Here is a 25,559-nt window from a genome sequence, read left to right on the forward strand (position 1 = left end):
TTCACTAAGAGTGCCAACACCCATAAATAAGGCTGTAGTTTATTATCTTGTATGAGTTTCTTATTAGTGTCGCGTGTTTTTCTCTTTATCGCGTAAAGGAGTCTTATAATAATATAAGTTTACCAGATGATCCCGTTATATCCATGGCTTTTAAGTTTCTGGCTTTAATTACGGTCACTGTTAGCCGTCCGGCCGTTGGGAGATAGCAAAGCGAAAGCATCAATTTTCCCAAGTCCTTCCCTTTGTCCTATAAGAAGAAACGAAAACAAGTTCAATTTATAAAACCATTACCAAAGAAATGTTGAGGGAGAGATTGAAGAGGATAATCTAAAAACTAAGAGGCTTTGGCTATCCAAGACGAAGTGAATTTAAAGTTCTCGGATACTGCTTTCTAAGCAGAAAAATACCATTATGCAATAACTACAAACAAACTCTTCTCAGGGATCCTTGACGAAAGAAAATTATTTCATTAAAGAATTAAGTACCTGCGTAGCACATAGAATATCCATCGTGTATTCCACTTCTTGGTCAAGGTCGGTGCAATCCAATAACTCCCTCAGCACCACCTGTCCGATCAGATCGTTTCGAGAGAATCGATCGAAATCGTAAACCGAGAATTGGAGATACTGATGTCTCAGCTCCTCGAATGAAACGCTGAAAACAAACGCTGGTTAATTCAGTGCTGTTTTTACATTTGATCAAGTCCGCTAACCTGAATATGAAGGTTTCATTGAATACGGGATTTAAATTTTTTCGATGCACCTTCGTCTGATACTTCTTTTTCCGGTCCGGCAAGAGGTACACCTTCACATAGGGATCGCTGCTACCAGTCACGTCCTTCACTGGCAGCTCTCTTGCTTCCAAGATCTATAAATAACATTCTTTCTCCAGTTTGCAACAACAGTTGACAACCGTCATGACGACAATTTGTAACTCCCATTATCTCTGCCATAAATTAATGTACAATATTGAGATAATAACAGAATTACGGACGGTTTTCACGTCAGTCTGTGATACTGATAATATGACTCCGCCGATGTACCTACAAACGCTGCATTAAATATGCTGATCAACGATTTTAGATTCTTTGAAATTGGAATTCAATCATAAATTGTATGTGGTGTAAATGAATTTACTCAGCTTCGTAATACTTAAATAATGATATCTACAATATGAATAATTAATCTTTCTCCTTTTCCACGGCGCGATAATGTTGCTAATCTTTCTGCCATACAAATGTGATGCTGCTTAATCCCAAACGTTATCATAATCTCACTGCCTTGAAAGGGTTGTACGACGGAAAAGCATAATTCTATTGCAGGTTGACCTCGTTCCCTTATTTATGAGCTACCATGTCCCAGCTAGACTTATGAACGAGTCTGGTTACATGGTCCGCATACATTCAGCTGCGTTTTTCCAGGCAACGATGTCATATGAGTTTTTTTTCTTAGAACGTATTTAATTACATGTACAGAAAAATTAAAACGAAATATTGTGTGTATTAGACAATCCTCGGCAAGTGGTAATCAAACCGAAATTACGTTATTCAATAGTGCACGCTAAATACGGCGGTGGTATATTTGCGAGCATTTTCTAATAACATCGTGTTACAAAACGCTTCTCACTTGGACAGTCAATTCCAACTGCTCGTGATGACGTTTTTCCTATTATTGTCAATGGCAGTAATTAACGTCGTTGTACACGTAAATATAACATTAGATATTAATACAAGATCACTTTGAGATACTTAACGTGGCAGCATCTTGATTCATAGGGAAATTCAGATGGACATAATCGAGATATTATCGATTTAAGAAATGATCAAACTCACTTTAACTACCAGCCCCTCCATTTCCTTATCATATCGTAAGGCGAAATGCAGCTTCCCGGCGTACTCCATCTCCACGGTGCTCGAGCTTTCCGCGTCCTCTTGGCCCATCTCCTTCTTGTAAAGTTCTGGCTGCAAACGTGAATGTATACACGGCTAAAACTTTGAATGAACTGAATTTGCTAGTTTCGGTTTGTTGTTTGGAATTGTGATACGATGGTATTTCATTTTCGCTACGGCAAATTCTTTCACCACGTTTGTGAACAGATTAGGAATTATAAAACCTAGTAATGTAAGTTTAGATACTTTGACAATGCTGTTTATCGCTCTTTAATTTTTAATTTAAATTAACATCTGCTAAGGTTCTGAACTGTTCAAGAAATGGGGTGGTTTTTTACACGCTTATTTTAAAAGTAAAAACGTAGGGCGTAATTTCCTCTCGTATAAAAAAAACATAGTAAAAGAAGTCGTACGATACATTTATCTATGGGTACCTTAATTAATCCAAGACTGGAGTCGCTGCGTTTATCCAGGCTGCAGATGCTAAACATGATTGGCAAGTCGGTGAGTCGATGAGAAAGTTGCCTCTGAAAGCTCTGATGTCTCATCGGAACAATGGGCAAAGTTGTCTGACGCAGCACCTATAAAAAAGTCATACCCTGATATGTCCATCGCGTCCGTATACAATGTGTACTTCAGGAGTTTATCCCGGAAGTCAGCCGCCCCTTTGTTAACTCTTTGGCTGCGAACTTTCTTCCGCTCAGTTCTGCTACATGAAATTTTGATTCGCCTATTTCGCAAGCGTAGCAGATGAACCGGGCAACGAAGAATAAATAATTTCTATTAATAAAATACGGCAAGCGAAAAGGAAGTAGAAAGAAAGGATGCAAAATTAAGGTTCAATTAAGTTAAATCAAGTGTTCTACAACTCGATCAAATCTTAATACAATTTGGAGAGACTAAATTGAAATCGACATCTAAAATCATAAAATCTCTTTGAAATTCCTTCTATATTACATACATTCAATATTACATATGTATTACATACGTATATTTAGAATTTACTTTCTTTAAGACGGTTGCTCTTATATTTTTTTAAACTTATTCATATTAAACTCCCATCACATAAGAAACGTGACGATGAATTCATTCCTTTGGGATCGTACCTTTTTACTGTCCTTTGATTCTTGAACATATTCGTGAGTAACCGGTTCTGATTGAAGATCGGGTAGGGAATGACTGATGCGTATAGCGTTCTGCTGTGATAAGTCACTTTCAGCGTCTTTCTCCTTCATGCTCCGTTTCATCCTCATTAACCATCGCCAAGTGGAAGAACATTGGAAGCTCACCGCAGCTAGTAGCAATAGAGCCAACATTGCTACGCCTGTTCCTATCAGCAATTGATACGGGAACGTTTCCGACCATTCTTCTATGAACAGATTTGTAGAAAATACAGATAGTTTATAGAATTTCTAGCAGTCGATTAAAGGCAATAAATGTAAACTGAACAATTTATCTAGAGAAATACATTAATAATAAGTATTATTCATATTCTTTCTCTCGAACGCGTTAATTAAATTACGAACAATTGAGATAGAGTATTGGAGTTTAAAATTTAAATCGAAAACCGGAAATGTTTCATCATCCCGGATTAGATACACGAGAACAGAAATTAGTGTGTTCGTCAAATTGAATAAGCCTCTAACTCCTATTTCGTAGCGATTTGCAATAGCGGGATATTTGCACCATCCATCACCCCAAATTGCGTTACTTGCTGCGTGTTCCAAGGCTTATCTTTAATCCTGTCAAGATTTGAGTTCTACATCTGAATTTGAATGATTTTGATAAACACAAGGATATATTTAAAACCCAATGTTTTACATACATCTATTCTTTACCGACAATTTTCAAAGCCGATGTTCTTAACTAAAAATTTCCTATTATCAATTTTTTGTAAATGAACATGAAGGACAGTCTTTGGGAGGAAGAGCGTGGAACATTTTTTGCCTTCGAAGCTTGCAATATGCCGCACGGCTAGTCATTTTTGCTAGTTGATGGTGCTTAATACCTACTTAATTAAAGTAAAAATTATCAGACAGCTTGGCTAACGTTACAAAAGGAGCATGCAAATGAAAACTAACGTTCCGTGTGAGATACACGTACGCCTGGATGATTAATGTAAATGTGGTATAGCACAGCTCACGAGAAAGCGAAAGCTGGATGGATCCTACGTTAAACGAGCACTGTGTTGCGTCTCGACTAATTGGAAGAGACACCGTTTTATCTTATGTGCTGCGTTTATCAACGCCTCTAACAACAGGGACTCGTCGGAGACAGTTGAATTCGCGCAATAATACACCGACCAAGTCGAATAATGTTTGCAAGACGAGTGTCTAATGGCCCGAGACTTTATTAGGTATTCGTGTGAGTGGGACTGTTTTAATGAGCAATCATTTTCCAACCGGATCCTTGAGGGTCGATGCCTTCGCGATTTAAGTTCGATTAATCAGCTGAGAATTCGTATTACAGATTGTACAAACTATTGTACAAATATTTTTATACTTTATCGCAATATCATTTTTCAATACTACATTCTCACTAACTAGTATTACAATTACAATTAAATGCTAGATCATCAACCTTCTGTCTTTAATGCGCAAGGGATCGTTTTAACTTAATGGATGAAAACATGCGAACTGAAAATTTAGGATAACTACAAATTGCCACGAAATGGAATCCACGCCCAAATAGTTAATGCACGAAACGAAGGAGTGCCCGCTCGATTTAGCGTATTATTTTTAGATTAATATTTCGTTTTTATATTTGTTTTTATCACAGTAAAATCTGTGGATTAGAATTTTAACTTTATTGATGTGCAACCATCTGTTGAATCAGTATCTATATTTCCCATATTAAATATGAATATACATATGTACATATATAATAATAATTTATACACGTATGTAGAAGCATTCCAAATGCTAAGAATTATCATTTCACTTCTCCTTTTCTCTTTTTATTATCTTTTCTTCGGTTCTGTTTCTTCCGCGGTTTCACTAATTATTTTTTCCTGTTTTTACTGGTTCGATTATAACGGATCAGCGATTGCGGTGCCACGCGCCAGAGGATCGCAAAAAAGACCTGCACAATCGAGTTCCTCCATCATTTTTATCGTTGCACGAAGTAACAGCGCTGATCGCGTGACGAAGATGATAACGGGCGAACCTTCGGTCGTAAACTCGATTTACGGCTTATTCGTTCGAGTGAGTCCGCGGTCTCGAATCGCCCACGCGTGCATCGCTTAAGTGATTGATGGTAAACCGGTGAATTATGCCCCGGGCCATTACGTGTCCCTTAATATTCGTTTGCCACCACGCGACTCGATTCGCTGTTGCATTTTTTAGTGACCGTAAACGTCCCCACCCACTGTGCGTCTTAAGATCTTCACTTCACTCCCGCACGATCGCACTTCTCCGCGGCGGGATATTTTATTTCAGTCAGCAGAAGCGAACAGGTGAATGGGAAACAGTGAATTCATTTCTTTGATTAATTTCTCTAGCTATTTCAATAATGGAGATTAGTGAGATGTGACCGTGCTTTAATTAGAGAAGAGGAAATCGTAAATATGTATTTGACTAATTTCCCGAAGCTATTCTCATTTAAAGATTTCAATCTATACACATCGAATTAGAATTATGAGATCTATAGAAGACATAAAACAATCAGAAGATCTGAATCTATTTAAAGAGATTATTTTTCAATCGTGATGTAAAGATATTATAAGGTTATTGTTTCCTGTTTAAAATGCTGATCCAAGCACTTGGACTAACAGGTATTCCATGCCGCGATTGGTTCTCAAACGATATTTTAATTTGACTCGCAGCTAGTCCACCTCCAATTCACCACGAATTTCCTACTGTGCATTCCGTTCGGTTATCGATCACCATGGCTTTTTCTTTCTAAACGTCAGCCTTGGCCCTCGAATCCAAGTTGCGTGGGCGGCAAGGTTGTGCTGCTCACTCTCCGCGTTGCACATGTCTTCTACGACCATGGCACGAGCGAATTTTCAGCTCCTGCCTCCGTTTCTAATTAAGCGGAACGTGATATTCATGGGCTGTGGTAACAATCGATTTATTACAACTACAACGCAGCACATACTATTTCTGGAACCTGCTTTAGGACATAATCGGTGGCTATGTTAATTCCTGAAATATGTAGAAGGGACAGACGTAGGAAGATTTTAGGTAATATGACGCAGAGATTATGAAATAGATTTTAGGTGATGTGACGCAGCAGCAACAAGTAGACAATCAAACAGTAGCAACAAGTTGCTACTTATTGTTAGCACGAAGGCCAGAGTGTTTACTTTTCTATAAAACGCTGTAAAACACGTACAAGTCGGCATTATCATATTGCTGATGTAAACGTTATCAAGCACCATTATATGTTCATTCTTATTAGGTTACAATTAGACGCGTCTCAATTGAATTTAATGTCGATGCGACGTTGGACGCGATTCGGAAACGCGAACCACGTCGAGTCATCCATACAATTGAATACATTTGAAATACAGCGACACGCTTTTTATTTCCGCGTTCAACAAATCAATAACAGTGATAACGATGGAAACTCGTTCGCACGAGGGCAGTGAATCCCAAGGGTACAACTCGCGTAAATTAAAGACGGAATTCTTGGAAGACGTACCCGTCGAATCAGGCTTCAAGCCTGAACGTGTGTTTATTAATCACGTTGATAGTTATCACGGCAAAAAGCTGTTGGACGTAAGTACTTAACTACTAGGAGACGACTTCGTAATTTCCTCTGTCGATTTACATTTTCTTAAAAAACGTAATCTGAAGTGTTATAAGCTATGTAATCATGGTGGTAAAATATATAATTACGATACGCTATCTAGGTTACTAATAAATGTCAATGTCGTTCTTGAGAAAAAAAATTCATTTTGTACAGGGCGTTACAAGCAGGGGTTGGGAAGGTCCTGAAAATAACTGTTCCAAACTGTTATTCATAATACATATATCAGCTCTGATCGAAGCAGTTACGGAGTGTTATTCACTTATATGGGTTTAGGTTTCGGTTCTTCAAAACCGATATATCTACGTGTTAATGTCTGCTACATGAAAATTGAAAAGACCAGTTAAAATAGTCTTATAAAATTTAAGGTATCGGTAGGATCAAAATACAGAACCGGAGAGTATCAGTTATAGAATCGATATGTTATCGGTTCCGAAGTAGCAAAATCAAAACCGAAGTCAGGACCGACGTATCTATTAATAGTCACAGCAATTTTTCGGATCTCTATAACTGCTTTCAACTCCTGGTTACAGGTAGCTAGTACTTGTCGTTGCTCATCAAAGTCATAGACTGATAAAGCTCTTCATATTTCAAGATTTAATAATAGTATTCGAACAAATAAAAATAATTGAAATAAATTCGGAAAAGGTCTGACGCAAATAATAAAGAATTTCTCCCAGTGCCTTTTATCCGCACCCCACAGTATCGATTTCATATTAATTCCGGCACATCCTCTTTAAACATCCTTCGGGTAAAATCTTTTTTTAACGATTGAATGCAGCGTTGATGCTTTCTTACCTGGTAGGATAGGTGGCTGCAAATTACAGGCAAATTGCGTGTTGAACGAATCCGCGGTCGCGTTGATCGATAGTTCGTTGATTACGTTGCCATAACGCAAATTTAGTTTCTCTCGGCTTTATTGCCGTAACCAACAGCGGGATACGTGTAATTCCCGCGACTTGATACCGCAAGGACCAAAGCAACGAAGTAATTTCGACAAACACATATACATTTAATAATTATACATATATCACTGTCTTGATGAGAAGTTAAAATATTGCTAAAACGCCTTTCCTGTTGGATGAAAGATCTTAAATTACATAAGATTGATGGCGTAAAATCGTCGTACTTCTATGCAATCAGTAAAGGAGTAAAATTATATTTTTTTTAATTCTATTCCCGCATTAAAAAAATGAATCTACGTTCTGAACAAGACCGTCCTACGTTCGCGACTAAAAATAAAGCGATCAATTAGCTTATGAAAATGGATCGTATCAAACGCACTGCAATTATTTCTTACGTACAAATCACTAAAGAAAAAAATTACTTTCTCATACGCTTAACGTATCAACGTCAAAAAGATTTTAATTATTACTTAATCCAGAATAACGCGTCATAATTTGGTTTCCTTTGTTAGCGTAAATTATCCGTCACTCTTTAAAAAAAGGAACAGTAAATTGACCATTGTTCTTGGGCTATACGGTGTTGCATTTATTTAAATCACTATTCATGATGTGACAGATCCTTTTATAATTTAGTTTGAGCGATGGCTCGGTAGAAAGTTGCATGAGAGAAATGGAAATCTAATTTCCCGACAGGAACTTGATGTTCGGAAACGGAAAATCGGTTCACCGACGAAGAATCGTAATTAGACACCGCTTTGATCGACCAGATTTAATCGTTATTAAAGATTGTGCCTACGTTTACCGGAAATTACCCTTTCAATCCCACGCACTAAAACGTTCTTGGCACTATGAAGCTCTTTGACGGAAGCTCTGCCCACAAAACGGAGAGATATTGATACGGGAAATGTGTTATACTGAATTGTAAAGAGAAACGGGGTGCGGCTTTATGAAAAAAAATCAGTTGTTACTAGATTTCTGCCGAGGGAGAGAAAAGACTATATTCTCGTGTCTAAAAAACTATTGAGAAAGATATTAATATTCTGTACATAAAATCTATGTCAAATTTCATAAATTCCATATAGCAGAATGTTCTACCTAAAATTCAGAGAATTCGTCGACATACATTCTCGTCCAAAAGTATTAGGACCCTCACAGAATTTGATAGGAAATCTGGAAAGTCGTTAAGAGACGATAAAAATCTTTGTGACTTATAATTAAATTTGTCAGGATTGAGACATTAATATATTTTTTATGAAGTTTTTTCCTTTCAGTTTCTGTCAGATCGTACCTACGTCAATCCTCAAAGCGATGACTTCGGTGAAGAGGAAGAAGAGGATATCGAAGACGAGGAAGAGGAAACAGAAGTCGAGCCGAAAGAAGCCAAGAAAGGTGACGTGAAGTTTCCTGATTTTGTGGATTCTCCGAAAAAGTACGAAGTGATCGGGACTCTCTCGGATCAGGAGGTAAGAGTATTCAGGTTCCATTTTGAAGTGATTAACGCTCTGCTGGTTTCTACCGCCAATTCATCCTCGTTCATTGTTCCGAAACACGGGATTTTTTCTCGGTCAATTTATTTTTCTGTACAGCGTCCCAACTGAATGAACCGTTTTACTCTCGCAGCGAACGCGAAACAATGCCAAACGACCAATTTTGTATATTCATTTATCTTTTTTTCTTGTTCAATGACAATCTCTCAAACCTGCGATCGTTCTCGAGATTTTCCAGTACGTCTGGAATTTCATTTTCTTTCAATTTCGGGTATCGCCTGACAGGTGTATGAGCATGTAAAATAGCCCAATATAAAATTAAACTCTATACAATTCGACGAAATGCTTGGAATAGAATTGAACGTTGTTGATGCTCCCTCGACGATGCTTCAATGCTGTCAGTGAGTTTATTCTCGCAGACGCAATTCTTCCTCTTCATCTGTTTTCTCATCAGGTTTTCCATTCAACTCTCTATTGTAACCCACGAATAGAATAGATTTATCCTTGGCCACAGTTCGTTTTTATTACATTGAATCTCGTTCCGCGCCCGCAGCACTCCCCACCCGAGGACGTGGCTATGATTATAAAGGACACAAGCAATCGCGAGATGTTTCTGCAAAAGTTGATGAACTGCGGCATCGTGATATTCGACATCACACTGGATCGCAACCAGGTCGAGGAGGCTCGATGGGCGTTGAAATGTTAGTATCGAAGAATGTCGGCGTATCGAATCGTGTTAACCGTAACCCGACTCTTTATTTCACTGGGATATTTCAATTCAAATTCGATCTCGATTCGGAATTAGTTGCTCACATCTTGGCGTTTGCTTGGGATAATTATCCGACGTACTACGGGGAAACGTGAATTCTGCTTCGCAAGAGGGAGAAAACAGCTTCTTCCCAGGGGTAAATAAAGTACTTGAAATATATGAAAGCGGAGTAGAGAGACCGTGGATTCTAATTTTTTTCAAAGACAATGGGTCGTTAAAAGGTGCGCGCGGCTGGTCTTCGAGGAGGATGCTGTGTTCCATATAAAACGGAGATGTTTGCTCCCTTGCAATTTCTACGCGCTGACGCCCAGCTCTCAGCCTTGAACTCGCTCCTTTTTCTCGTCATTACATCTGGGATGATATCCTTTTTATCGGGATCGTATGCGTGGGTGTGTACGGAGCGTATCGGGATCCCTGGTCAACATGATTTTAATAGCGGTCCCAGGAGACTTAAGCTCTGGTGTTGACTGAAGGGATCATTTCTCGTGGCGAACAAAGCGTACTAAAATATTTTAAGACGGCACAGCGATTTTTACTCGAAATCCATAAAAGCGACGGTTAGAATCTTTAATACTCCCCTGCTGCAATTTTATCTCTATAAACATGTTCGCGTTGCGGTAAACGTATAGATGAGCCGCTTAACGTAAAAGTGGTGTACCTCAAAAGAGTTAATCTCGAGCTAATAATAAGTCCGTTAAAACTTTTATAAGTAATCACAGATCTTACAGGAAACAATTGTCGAATTGTTCCTGAAGACAATAAGACCCGTTTTGTTTTGAAAAAATCGTTGAAAACATAAGCGTTACTCGCAAAACTTCGGTGTGTCTAATCCAAAGTGCTAACAATAAGATGTAGCGCTCTTTCATACCCAAAAACAGGCTTTGCCACAGGATTACCATGTTTCGATGTTTTCTAGAAGTTTTCACACGCTCGCTCTAGTTCTGACTCACCCCTCTCTAAGGGGATACATACGTGACCAGCGTACGTCAATGACGTATTAAAGAATCACTGAAATCGGAGAGTTTATCTGTACATTTTCTCCTGTGCTACTCCAATGTATTTCATAAATCCAGCAAAAAATTATCAGCCGTGCCGACTTCGCGTTTTGTTCGCCGTTTCCAGCTATCGTTCAAGAGTTGGAAAAGAGGGAACAAATATCGCCGAAGGCCTTTAGACGTAACAACGAAGTGCGTTATTTCATTTTGATATCGACCTTGATGACTTGGGCCAACACGAAACCCCTAAGCCCGGATGAACCGGATTTACCATTCACGGAAGAGGACTACCGAAAGCGGAAACCTCATCCGAACTTCAAGGATCATATTCAATGCGAGAAGGAAGTGGTGGTAACAAAGAAGAAGACGAAATTAAAGGATAAACTGAAAACGTTGGTACTCTGTTGCGGAATAACTTATGGCGATGAGCAAGGCCCCCTGCATCATTTGTTCAAAATGGCGTGGCATAATGCTCCATTTCTACCGATTTTTGGAAAAGGAACTAATAAAATTCCCTTGCTGCACGTTCGCGATCTATCCAGGTGAGTGTAAAACAATTTACACGAGTGCCCACGATTCTGATTCATGAAATATGAATTTAATTCTAGTGAAATAAGATACGATATACATTCCTTGAAAATATGATATAAAGATTTATTAGCTATGTATAATACTGTAATTTTTAACGATGCATAGCGTAATACTAGATGTGCTTCAAAGTTGGCCTGCGCTGCGATATATTGTGGCTACAGAGCAGGAACCAATTTCACAAGCTGCCATCGTCAAGGTATCGTGTAGAAAAATCTTTATCGTAAATTCTAATTACACGTGTATTTTGAATGCTTGTCTTCTATGTTACCTTTGTACGAAGTTCTTCCTTTGTACAAGTTGATCCATTGACAATTCCTTCCACCCCAGTTACTTTCTTTTTAAAGACTCAAATTCTTTTGCACTTCTTACGCACTTACTTTCCGTGTGATGATGTGATTGATTAAATGTCAAGGAGTTACAGCTTCATAACTGTTCACTCTCAGTGTTTGGTTCGGAATTTAATAGTCTATCACACGACTGTTAATAGAGGTAGAGTAACTGATAGCCTGAGAGTTTAACGTGTTAATAGGTAGCAGATGCTATCGGAATGGATATGGCTTGTTCACACAAATTAGCTGTGATCAGCTTGAGTAATAATCATTTAAGGCAATTATTTTTTAGAGTGTTTCATGATTATCTCTGGTGAGTTTAATTTTCTAATTAAAAACTGACTGGGATAATAAAACAAATTACAACGATTATAAAACTTTGCCTCAACTCATATATTTGAGCGTTCTTCTTGTTACGAAACTTTACTTTGCCAAGAGCCAAGATGGGGATACTGTTTATATGTAGATACTCATTATAAAAAGAGGAAAAATAAGAATATGAATTCCAGCGATGCATTATTGGAACGTACATGAACTCGTTTCGCAGAAAATCAGTAGGGCATTAACTACTGGCAAGGTGAAAAAAATCGCAGAGGAAGAAGCTTTTCTATTACCGGAAATCACGCAAGAATACTACGACCTGATGACGATGAATTTAATCATGGACCCGGTGTACATTACGGATAGAATATCGTGGCACAGTGACACTCCATTCGCTGACAGCATTAATGAGATTGTGAAGGCGTACAAAACAGCTCGGAATCTTCAGCCTGTGAAGATAATTGTACTGGGACCTCCGGCATCCGGGAAAACCAAGGTCGCCCGTTATCTTGCCGATCATTATCAGATACCTTACGTTCACGTCAAATCACTGATACAGGACACAATCGAAGAACTAGTTAGTACAGATGGCTTAAAACAGAGTATTAAGTGTAAGAACGTATTTAATTGAATATTCATTTCGAACAGTCAAAGGAAATCGAGGAGGTCACTGCAGCTGAGAAAAAAGGAGAAGGTGAGGTGGACGCGGAGGACGAGGAGGATGTCGAAGACGAGGAAGAAGAGGAAGAAACCACACGTCTGGAGGAAATGCAGGAACTGTTGGATGAAATCGAACGAAACATGCAAAGGACTAACGGTCGTCTCGAGGACGTCCTTGTGAATAAGTTAGTTCAACTTGATGGTTATTTGATCCTTCCAGAGCGGTTTTGATTACATAATTTGCATACACATTTCCTGCTCTAAATTGAATCGGTAATCAAATCGAACCTTAAGGAGCTAGGGTAGTCACGTATAGAATCGAATGGCGTGAACCCATATTTTTGGCCAAATAAGTGGATAACAGTGACGCTCTGCCTTATCGCCCCTCTGGAGTCTTGAATTTGGTAATGACTCGGTTCGTTCCTTGTTGCGGACAATGTTGAGGCAATCGTTCATCCGCATGCAATATGATTTATTGACTAGGGTAATTCGTGGTCATCGCACGACAATTCGTGCCATAATTCCGCTTTAAAGATTGACTCGCCGCAGAACTTACACACACACACATACGTGAGAAATTTAATTTCGAGGTGGGGTACACGTGATATTTGTATTAATAGGCACCTGTTATCGACCCACACGATGCAGTGACACCGCGTTTTCATCAACCTGCCTCGCGGAGCTTCTGTTCTACGTAGAGCCACGCAAACAGTTTCCGGCTAATATCGCGTTTCTACGTACATCATATGTGTTGCGTGTTATTTTCAGAGGGACGAAATTTCGTGGTCAGCATACGCGTAACATGTGCAAAATACCGGCATTGAATTTTAAGCTAAACTATTCATTAAACTGAGGTGCAAGTATATCAAATTAACCAACGTGAAACATATGCAGAAATGTTTGCCACGTGTTCACTGCAATTCCACTAATTCTAATGATACCTTAATCTTTCTTCTGCTTTAACGATGTGATATATATACACATGTATATGTATAACAGCAACTATGGAATACATAAAGAGTAGTTAAATTGAAGGGTTCAAAATGCAAGATCGTGCTGAATCATTAGCATGTTTTGACAAAACCCTTTTCACTGATTGCGTACCATTATTCTATTTCAATGACGACAAGACTCTCGAATTGGTAAATCCTGGATATATACTGGCTGTGTCTATTGTGCCACTTAAGGGTTCACTGACATTCCGGTGAAGCGCGATTGTAGATATATATAGATATGCGCTTAATCGCATTTCTACATATGCAACGCACGCCGCATTGTCTCTTGTAAGGATGCTTCAAGCACACAATGGTGTTTATACGCCCCTGTAGTGGTCCTTTGGCTTTTCAACATCCATTCTGAGAATGACTGCTCTCTTATTGTCATGACATGCCATTCTTTGTGCACAGCAGTTTAATAAATTTTTATGGACCTGAAATATCTGCTTGCTCGTGATCGAAATTGATCGTAATTTATATTATTTCATTTCTTCACGCATTTCGTTGAATATTCGTAACAGTTTTCAATAATTGTTACTAATCCATTGAATGGGCTATACATCAAATATTAATAAACGTCTCAGCATAGAGTTAATAAGCAAAATGACCTCGTTGCGTATATCATTATCGTAACTATTTCAACCGTAATTGTCGTCTTTTGTGATTTCCGAATTCTAAAACTAATCGCCTAGAGTTAACATCGTCGATCGTACAATGCACCTAATTATATAATCTTGGCATAGATTGTTTTTCAGAAAGTTGCGTTCGAAAGAGGTTTCGAATCAAGGCTACATTATGGACGGTTATCCAAAGACATTAGAACAAGCCAGAGAACTGTTCGGCGGGGAAAATTTGGCCGGCGTAGACGAGGAAGTGGATGAAGAGACTGAAATTGATACGGTGGACACTATTATGCCCGAGCTGGTCGTATCGTTGGAGGCGCGTGACGAGTTTTTGAAAGAAAGGATTATTCATCGGCCCGAGAGGGAGATTCAGGGCACTCATTACACGGAAGAGCACATGGTGCGTCGTTTGAAGGAGTACAGGTAATGCTAGCAAACATGTTGTTTCTCGGGTTCGATGTCGCTACGTCGTATCGATAAAGCGAGATCGCACGACTATTGTGTATTAATTAAATCCGAAGGTATCGCAGATTTACCTCATTCAATTAATACAACTTCAGCAATTATTTGCAAATAAAAGTTTTTTTTAATTTCTCGAATATATGATTACTGTTCAATGGTAATCGTATGAAATTAACAAACAATTGTGTAGATACTAAATTTAACATCAGCGTATGCATTCAAAGCACGTACAATTCTCTGATTACGCGTATTAAATTCATAATAAACGACGGAAAATGAGATGAAATAAAGCAATTAGAGATGTTATTGAGTCAGTATCAATAACAGAGCATTGAATTCCTTGACGAAGAAAGGAAAACGAAAATTATTATAAAACAAAGCGATTGTTACGAACAAAAATAATTTTCTACTTTAAAAGACGTCCAGAATCACATTTATTCCGCGAGATATTAAATACACCAATATTGCGGTGCATTTAAGTAGTATTTTGTAAGATACCGAGGATTTTATAGGTTTCTCCGATAATATCCTTTACCGTAGAAAGAGGAATACGGACGACAATACGCCGTTGCAGTTTTTCGACGAGATAGAAATCCATCCGCTCATCATCGATGTGGAAGATGACGTATGTCCTGACATGTTCCCTACAATTTATCAATGTCTCCAGAGAATTGGTCTACCGCGAAACTATGGTAACAAATGCCTTTGGCGTAACCAAATTCATCGTTCATCACCCAGTCGTCTAAGGGGAAGTCTCTTTCATCATCGAGACATTCGAATCTTTTACTTACAAGACGCGTGCACAAATTCAGTAAAATTTTGCCTTACCTGTACGAGAAGTTATGCGATATTTTGATGCGAAACGAGAAGCTTGCAGATGTTTCGTTGTTGGAAAATCTAACAAAAAATATGCAAACCATGTCCTGTCGTAATGATACAGTACATATACTTCGAAAATGGTTTGTTGCAGCATGAAATATATTCATTACGCAAACTCTCTCGTTGCTCTAAATTTATCTAAATATGATTTTAAACTTGTCATTCAATTTACATTCTATCTTTAAATCCACGTTTAAAGGTAATAGCCATTTTCGTATTCGTTGATTTTAAAATACATTAGATTTGACAAAAATTCTCAACGCACCGTTCGTCTCATAAGGCTTGACTGCGGAGGAAGCAATGGACGCCCGAAAGCTCGCCGAGAAGGAAGCGAGCGAAGCGGAAACAGCCGCCAAGCTGCAAGCGGAAAGGGAATTCCTGGAACGTAAGCGGCTACGCGAGGAGAAGATGGAGGAATGGGTAGGAATTAATTGCTTTCAATTGACAATGGGAGAGAGAATAAACATAAGAAACGTAGAAGCGTATTACAGATGCTGGGAGTTTAATAATACAATTCTTCAGATAATTTATTTTTACAAAAGCTGTTATACCACTTTGAACCACTGTGTAATAGACTGCTTCTTTGATTTCACGTGCTTTTCCTATCGTCCATTTTAAAAACAAAAGAGTAACAAAGGAGATTCGTGGGGAAAGAGAATTATCGAACGTAATCAGCGAATTATGATATTTTTCTACAGCTTCTTATATTTCCTTCGTACTTTCATCTCTCTGTTTATGAAATGCGTATGCCTTTATCGCGATAAAACTCGACGGATATCGAGAAATCGCTATACTGTGAAAACAGGAAGCGACAGAACAATTCAATAACTTTAAATGAAAATGACGAACCAAGAATCGGTTAGAATATACGAAATAGAACTGCTTTTATCTAGAAATATTTACAGGGTATTGATATTTCATATTGAAATGATAATATTCTTCTGTCATACCTTTCGTGATAATTTAATTTTGCATTAATTTGTCTAAGGGAAACAGACATATGTAGCTGTAAACGCACCTTATTAATAATACATGATTGGTATGGAACATGTTAAACATTCCGGAGAATACGCCATTGCGAGCGTAATATCTTTTTTAGAAACTGTTATCGGAAAACGCAAATTATCGGTTTGTAATTCTAATGAGTACGTATGAGAAATCGAAAACGAACCGTCGCATAAATCACGTATCAGCACAGACACGAGCTTAATGATTGATTCTGGTGAAACGTTAACGATATCGTTATTTGGGTACGAGTTCGTGGTTGTGCTTTGTTCGTGTGGTGGCTCTTATGCGAAATTAATTAACAAAAGCGTACAATATTTTTAATGAAAATTCTCTGGATTTGCTATTATTTTCCTTTCGTGTATCAGATGATTTTAATTTTCGAGCATATTCATTCCAAAGGAAACAATTATGTTTGGAATGAGAATTCTTATTCTTGCAGACGCAGCTCATGGAGAAATTGATAGAAGAAGAGGAAGAGAAACTGTGCATAGCTGGTCTACCTTTGCGCCACTACTTAGTGAAGTACGTGTTCCCAACGTTGACAAAAGGACTGATCGAAGTTGCGAACCTCCGACCGGACGACCCAGTCGACTTTCTCGTGAGTTGAAAACGGTACCTATTGTTTTGTCTCTGGGGAATGCATATGATGTTTCGCGGTAATGATCTGGCAAAGTTCTTTCTTACCATTGCTCCATCTCCCGTACTGTTCCGCTTCCCCTTCGGCGGTTTTAAGGGGAAAGGAAACAATAGACGCAATTGAACGGAAATGTGGAATCGTGCTCCATGGACCTCTGATTGGGTCATCTTCAATTGCAAGGTTCAAGTTCATTTACTTAAAAAAAGAATAGAAGTGAGAGCTAAATTGATACGAGATTGCTCCTACATAAGTAGACAATAAATTATATGGATTATTTTGACGTTTATAGACTGGGTGGAAAAAATACGACATGCGTATCCGTCCACTGTTTGCGTTGAGAGACACCGCGCACCGTGCCGTATCGATTAGCTTTTCTTTTATGTAAGACAAACGGAGAGGGGTACGGTCAAAGGGAAAGAGTGATATATAGTCGAGGTAAATTCCCATTACCTTCGACGCTTCCTGGGTTACCAACGATTCAAGTTTCGCGCTTCGACTCGCGACACGTCCTTCGTATTACCCTTCTTCCGAGATGATGCTTCGCGTAACGAATCGATTCTTTTGCGGACCATCATGCCTTCATACGATCAAAGCTTAACGAGTATTGTTGTTAAAGGACACAACTCTCCTCATATCATTGAGTCCGGGATTATACAGATTCCACCTTGAACCCACTTCAAGATGTTATAAGGTGTTTGAGGCAGATGATTTTTATGCAAATTACTAATACAAGATAGTAATAAATAGTATCCGCTATTTTCTTTTTGTAATTTTATTAAAAAAAATAATAAGTCCGTGAATATTAATGTTTTTTTTATTTGAAATATCAGTCTTGATGTCTTCCTTTAATAGACTCCAGTAAGATTCGGAAATTGTTTTTCATAAAATTCCAATATCACTAAACAATTGCAATTTCATGATTAAACGTGAAGATGTTTATCGATTTGAGGAAGAAAATCATAACAGGAAAAATTGAAACCGCGCGCACACAAATGTCATGCTCTGGCGACAAATGATGCTCTCGTACCGCAGGTGCTCGTATTTTATGAATAATCGACGTAATATTGTAGAGAGCATTTATCATTTGCTTCAACAGTTCTCCTGTGTACGATCAAACACGACGGGACAATTTTTTTTTGCTAGTAAAATCCAAATAGAAATCAAGTGTATAATTATTGTTGGTATGTAGTAAAGTTAAATGAAAAATATTTAAAATATTACTCGGTATTTAATAACACGAGATTAATCGCTAGAAATTATGTCGGTGTACAGCAAATATGCGTGAGATATGTTTAATATGTTACAGTTCAGAAACAATGCTTCTGATACAAAGCAAACTTGTCGGACGTTCATAATATACGACATACTTGCAAACTGACTTTACTGAACAATGTGTGTCGCTCTTTGTTCAGTCTTATGAAAGCTAACATATGTACATATGCATACGTATATATGTATGTATGTCTATAATACAGGTGGCGTGCATCTTATAAGAAAAGGAATTTATCGATTAGATTAGACACTGTTCAGGATTTAAATATTACTTTTCATGAAAAGATTCATCTAATAGATTAACGTATCCAGGCCTTTTTCTTTCTTTCTGATATAAACTATTTACTGTTATACGTTACTTTAATAAGTTAACTTTTGCTTGCTTCGCTGCTAACTTGCGATATTATCAAGTAAATGGAATTATAATGAAAAAGAAGTTTGTTCGACGGTTCAATCGATCAATTTGTAAGACGAATTCCTGTTCCGCTTCGCAGCGTGTCCACGATATTGTTTCGCATATTTCAAATTCACAACAATCGTACGGTTAATTGCAGTAAAGGAAACCGTGATTACAATAATTATTCAGATATAAATCGATAATTTATTTTTGATGAAGAAAGTTCGAATTCCATAATTCAATTTTCCTCGCTTGGAATGTTCCTGCAAGAATTCGATCAACCTTAACTCGGCCTAGACATGCTAATACAATATCGACATTTAATTAACAATTGTTATGTTACGCTCAATTTCTATTCAAATCCAGCTTAACTACATTGAATCATCCTACACGAGTTCAGCGTGAAACAGTAGATTCGTAACGAAGTTTCTGCTTAGTTCTGCGGACAAATTACAATAGTATAAATAAACTTTAACCCGGAATTCCCGAGATATTATGTTGAAGCAGTTGCTAGCATCCATCGATAGCGAGAGATCTCGCAATATGGTGAGTTTTAATCGTAGACATGTTACGGTTTTAATAAGCAAACGTCTATCGTTTACAGCAACTAACTGCTACATATGTTTTCGTGTTGTACATGGGTTCATAGAGCCTATGTAGACAGATGGGAATTAATGAAAGGTCCAGGATGAATCCTTTGAATGACGCGTGACGCGAATTCAGATTATTATAGTAACAACGTGACAGCCAGTGAAACTGCGAATATCAGTCTCGTCGGATACCGTTTACATTTCCTAGATTGCATCGTCACGGAAATTGAACAACGTGAAAAGCGTGTTTCGCCTTCTTGGCCAGGTGAATCTTTAAGCAAGGATTCTCAATCATCTATTGTTTGTTATCTCTGGAGTACATATATGATACTTATATTAAATTTATTGCGTACGTGAAGGCGTTGAAGTTAAGTTAATCTAATTAGCATACTCAGTCGCACAGCTGCGTTGCATCGTTGTTCCGCAGTGACTACTTTAAATACGAGAATAGACTGTGGCGCGGCGGGATGGGCAGGAGCGCGCCTTACTTTCGAACTCAATGAAGCTTCTCAGACAATGTAATTTCCTTGCTCGTTTAATTACACTCGGTTAACACGATGGAAATTGAAAGCGAAAATGTAGGTTTTTAATAAATTGTAAGGACACAGTGAAATTTATAAATACCCGTACGTACATACGTTTCAGAATTGGGTAACTTTTATGAGTTTGGATTAACGAATTCATGTTTGTTTCGATATTAGGGAGATTAATATTAGAGATATTGCATGATGTGCAACATAATTTTCTTCACATTAACCGCTAACATTTATTAGCGAAATTACATATCGTTTCTACTGAGCAATTCATAATGCTGATAGTGATACATATCTAGGAACTGACATTGTACGTTATGAGCTAAAACATTTTCCTTCTTCGCGCATGTATGATCACGGATTAATTTAAGCCGGAACACAGAGAAAATTTTATGTAAATTAATGGAATTCTCATTACGTAACCTTGACATAACTTTAGCTTTGACCAATTTTCTGCGAACATTTCTCACATTCTCTTTTAGTAGCTTTTAATCTCTGCGCTTTCATTTTTATTTTCTGTTACGTCGGATTTTATAATATATTTCCGCGAAAGATGACTTAGAAGCAACTGAACGAAGTTATTAAGCGGAAGAGGAAAGATAAATATTAATACAGATATTTTGTCCTTAAATGGTTGTTTCTGCATTCAGCCTTGAAGAAAGTATGTTAATTTAGACAAGCTCTAACGACTTTCGAAAGTTGTTCAAACGAAGTTACGTTCATTAAGCGGTTATTATATAAACTTGCAAGGAGTCCCGCAGACGTATCAGGCATATTGATTTCTGCCTGTTCAAATAACTTTTACTCTTCTGCGACCTTGAACTGTTTCAAAGTTCCTTCGGGTTCATTGAATTCGTCTCTCTTTTCTATCTTTTAAACAGGCGAAATAACTACGTAATTTAATTGGTTTTTGAAAAATCAAAACAAACTCAGTTTGAGATAATCTGTACGAACAAGGAAAACGTTTCCCTCTTGCAGTGGCTTTGAATGAAAAACCAGTCAGAGATATACATACATACCTCTGTGCTTTCTTCCGCCGTTTAACAATTATTTCACGCAGCACTTATCTCGAAGCATAGATAGTCAGCCATTTATATGATAGACTCTATCGCACGAACGTATATTATTCAGGTATAGAAAAATTCTTCATTGTTAACAAAAATATTAAAAACCATTTCTTGAAGATTATAGTTTTTCAATGCAGGAACGTTGAGAAATGACTGCGTTAGCGTATATCGCAAATATAGCATTGAAAAGTGAAAACAATGTAACGCGGCCGGAATTGGGAAGTGGGTCAGAAACTTAAGGATCGACCCATTTTTAAGTGGGCCGCGTACGCATCATGTATTCGAAAAGAATATCGAGAGACACGTCCGCCCTGTTATATTCCGATTGGATACGCGTTGTATAAAGCATCCTACAGCTGTACCATTCCAGTTTCCCTCGTCAATAATAATACCCATCTGTTTTGTTCGGAATGAAATTGAATTTATTAAAAGCTTCTCGTATACATATTTCGATACACGTACAATCAAATTGAATTTATACGAATGACCTTCGAGTTCTATTTTTAATTTAAATAGATTTTTATTCCACTAACTTGTTAAGCTACAACTACCTAAATTTACAGTTATATGAAAGCAAACTTTTAATTTAATCCATCCGCTCTCAGGCTGAATACCTGTTCAAAGAGAATCCTGAGGGCAAGATGTTCGAGCCGGACTACACGGCGACAATGAGCTCGGTCTTGGACGTAATCGAGAAGTTCGGTGCCAACATTCTTCCAGAAGAGGAATTCAGCGACAAGGTAATGCAGCTTTTAAAACGAGATAGCAAGCTATCGGATGAGACGACGGACAGCAGTGAAATCGACGTGTGCACAAGCCGGAAGGTAACGACGTGTGTCACCCCATGTTTCACCTACGATGACACCGACTCGTATGAAAAAGAAGACGAGTCGACCTCCGAGCAGACGGAGGACTAACTAATTGTAAGTGAGAACGAATCGCAAGGCTCTATCGGCGGAACATAGCTGATTAACCAACGGATAAATAATTACTCTACACATAAGACGGAAACGACAGTGCAAAAATTTTATTCCTTGTTTTAGATTTATTTTTACATAGAAAATTACCAAACAGCCGGCTGTACTACGATTTTTGTGTATTTGTGCCAACCCTGAATTCCTGTGATCCGAATATAATAGTGCTCTTGTTGTTATTCCTCGCAGAAAGGAAAGGTAGAAAGTGCGGTGATTGTGCAATAGTGATTACGCACAGATTTCATGTACTATTTTCTGTTCATAATCTGCATGATACCTTGATTTTGTGTCGGAATGAAGCATTTGTATAAAATGATGAAAGGAAAACAATGAGTCACATTTCGTAACGTTGACAATCGTACTTCCTTATCATAGAAATGAAGTATTTGTGTTAATAAAGTAGTTACAGAAAGCGAAATTTAATGGTTTTAACGCTGTAGAAATGTGGAATTTTCTTTCGAAACAGTTTCAACAAGAGACAGCTGCCTCTTTTATAAAATCGTTTAAGCGATGGAACGCGTCGCCGTAAGCGAACAAGTATCCCAGGCGGCTTATACAGATAATTGCCGTGCCTACGCCCTGTTCTAGTTTTGTTTAATTGAAAATGAGAAAAATTGACCGGGAAAGGTTTATCCCCTACTGTATAATTATAATTGTTTCCTTTTTCTCTTCTGTTACACATACGAGCAACGAGAGAAAAGTAGAAATTTTACGGGCCATTTAATCCCTGCAGGATTATTTCAAAGATGAAGTGTACGTTTCTTAACACCGTAAGCTTTAGTAAGAATAAAGTAGCGTAAATTATTTAAATACATACACGGGATCATCGTGGTAACAGAAACAGTTTACGTAGTACCTTTATTTCGTTATGGCCGTAACTGCATATTTTCTGAGATAATTCTCACCGTATACTCATCCCTTTCATGGACGCTTCTGTGAGTAAAATAATAAAAGCATACAATATATTTGAAACCCAAAGACACATAATTTGTTCTGCTTGATTTAATCAGAATCGATCGTGAAATTTATAAAAATTCTAGAATGTTCGAATCGCAATGTAACAACATATAATTTCTTCTCTGAATAATTTTGCATTCGTGTGACAAAAATTTATTCTTCCCAATTATACATATACAATATGTAATTATTTTGTATATAAATATCATTGAAATATGTGAATAAATCGGAAGTAGAGAAACAATTGAAAGGATCGCGCGATTATGATCCGAATCGTTTAAACTGGATCCACTTTTTTAGAATGACCATCGCGTGCGTCAGGGGCGAGTGTGGTCCATGAAACGTAAAATAAACGTCGCGAGTCCTTGACCGTTCTACGCACACGCAGCAAAAGCTTGTTGGAAAATGGACCAATTTGTTTAAAGAGATCATACGATCCGCTAAGGTCCTATATTGATAACATTCATTTTGTTCAGAGAACGTGAAGTCAATATTGTGGCGCGCGAGGTAGTTTTTTCGTACTAGAAATATTAGGTTACTGTAGCCGTATATGAAGACTGAAAAAACGTTATCGCATGGATGAAAAGTCTGAAAACTGAAAGCAACACGTAAAGTCTATCACTGTTTCAGATTTGACAATTTTATTCCCGATCGGATTATTGGCTTTTAAACGCTGCCGTAAAATCGTACATATTGATTTAGGGAACAGTATGATGTAGATAGCGAGAAATGGAAAATATTCCCGATCCCTGCTGAACGCTTAAATAAATATACGACACTTGAATCGTGTGTGTTCCCGAGTCAAACAAGTTTTTGTAAACATCGAATATATTATGTTGAATAAATCTCGTTATATTAAAACAAATGGTAGGAAATGGCGTACCGATTTACTTTAAGAGCTGAGTTTCAACGAATCATAAATTTAAATGGATCAGAAAGCTGTTAGCGGTACAAGTTGATTTATCATTGTCATAATTACATATGTATAAATATTCCCATTTGAGAACGCGACCGCGCGTTAAAAATTTCTCGTTTCCAGAATGAATAGATACTACTTACTTTTCCCATCGAGATACAAGCGGCCTTGCGAGGCCAAGGACGATGCTATCACATTGTTCCTCGTCTTTAACATGACGTAGGTTTTGCTCCTTTCGCCGAGAGCTACTCGTACTGTGTACTATCGCGATTTACCGTTTGTTTCTCTTGAAAACAAACGGGAAATTGCTTTACATTGGGCAAGTAACAATGAAGCTACGCTTTCACGCATGTTTACGTGCCTTTACAAACTCGCAGGAATGCGTGTTTTTAAACCTATCGCTTAGACTTCACTGAGCATTCGAGATGAATCGATAAACACGCTCAGCTGTAAAAATGATAGACAAATTTTGCGAACAAAAATGATGTAATCTCCGTAGGGAATCACTATCGATCTTTTCTAGTGAACTAAATATAAATAGAATTGACAAATGCTAGTTTGAAAATAAATGCAACGCCTACGCTTTCTCGCGTATCGCCGTTTCGAAGTATGCCACGATGACATATTGCAAAAAAAGAACACACCGTCGAAATCGGAGGAATAACTTTATTTTTCTTCGAATAAAATATAATTGGAATGTTGGTATTACTGAATTCTATGAATTCGGGTATATATAACAAGCTTTGACGAATATTCCTCGATCCTTTTACATTTTTTACATTAAATCTTTATCCAAAGTACTCGTTTTATAAACCGAATGATAAGGCATAAAGGAATTGAATGTTATACAAAAATGTGATCAGGAATAGACTGCGGTTTTTTAATAGATTTACAGAAAAATTTACAGAAGCTTGAAAATTCTATAGTATTTCCTCTTCAACAAGCAAACGTTTCAATAACAAACAAAATAAGTTTGCTTAAATCAATCTACTAATCGATAAAATCGATCTCCAATCGCGTTTAAAAATAAAACCAACCTCCCCAATGCAATTGCGCGTCCCCGAATAGGACTGACAACGTTTAGCTCTAGCCGAACGCAAAATCGCAATCCGATAATCGACCTTAAGTCGATTAATTTACCGCCGAGAGTGCTTGAAAAGGATCGGATGGGAAATTGTGAATAATTTCATTGTCACCCCGGCGCACGACGTGACCCGACGCGACGCGACGTCTTGTACGATGAGTGAAGTATACATATACATAGTTGTAGCGCAGCCAGTATATCTGTATCTTCAAACACCTGTTAGCAGTTGCTCATGTGGGCGACTCGCAACATTACCTATAAATTCTCACTAGAATTAAGCACGAAAAGCCCGCTTCCTCTTTATGTTCCCGTGAACATTCTAATCGCGATGTCCCGTCACGACATAATATCTTTACTCGTGATTTTTCATACTCGACACAGACATTAGTCGTATAATTCTTACATCTTACAATCATAGTCGCCTATGAAACATAAACACATTTAAATAAGAAAAATTGTAAATAAACT

The 25,559-nt window shown here is 37.8% G+C and overlaps 2 protein-coding genes across 5 annotated transcripts in view; one reads left to right on the forward strand and one right to left on the reverse strand.

The window, feature by feature from the left end:
- Positions 1–25,559, reverse strand: part of LOC108624096 (synaptotagmin-10) — a 32,320-nt gene that overhangs the window by 6,533 nt on the left and 228 nt on the right. Inside the window, exons 2-7 of one of the 2 annotated variants that reach the window (XM_018023150.2) lie at positions 2,995–3,254; positions 2,323–2,469; positions 1,832–1,960; positions 713–867; positions 486–654; positions 124–247 (exon numbers count right to left, since the gene is read on the reverse strand). In XM_018023150.2, the coding sequence (XP_017878639.1) occupies positions 124–247; positions 486–654; positions 713–867; positions 1,832–1,960; positions 2,323–2,469; positions 2,995–3,254 (984 nt within the window). Of the gene's footprint in view, positions 1–123; positions 248–485; positions 655–712; positions 868–1,831; positions 1,961–2,322; positions 2,470–2,994; positions 3,258–25,559 lie in introns of both variants that reach the window. The other variant, XM_018023149.2, reaches the window with a different exon arrangement.
- On the forward strand, positions 9,496–25,545 carry LOC113464199 (adenylate kinase 7). 3 transcript variants are annotated; one of them, XM_026812760.1, is made up of 10 exons: positions 9,496–9,733; positions 10,924–11,338; positions 11,493–11,583; positions 12,264–12,614; positions 12,686–12,882; positions 14,436–14,738; positions 15,318–15,469; positions 15,937–16,076; positions 17,104–17,262; positions 21,766–25,545. In XM_026812760.1, exons 1-10 carry the CDS (start codon positions 9,610–9,612, stop codon positions 22,075–22,077), a joined length of 2,244 nt encoding a protein of 747 aa, XP_026668561.1. In that variant the 5' UTR covers positions 9,496–9,609; the 3' UTR covers positions 22,078–25,545. The 3 variants fall into 3 exon arrangements, with proteins under 3 accessions (XP_026668561.1, XP_026668562.1, XP_026668563.1); XM_026812761.1 differs by having other exon boundaries at positions 14,448–14,738; XM_026812762.1 differs by having other exon boundaries at positions 17,104–17,276; positions 21,766–21,839.

Source organism: Ceratina calcarata, unplaced genomic scaffold, assembly GCF_001652005.2.
Source record: "Ceratina calcarata isolate Rehan_Ccalc_2016 unplaced genomic scaffold, ASM165200v1 scaffold297.2, whole genome shotgun sequence".
NCBI classification, from domain to species: Eukaryota; Metazoa; Arthropoda; class Insecta; order Hymenoptera; family Apidae; genus Ceratina; species Ceratina calcarata.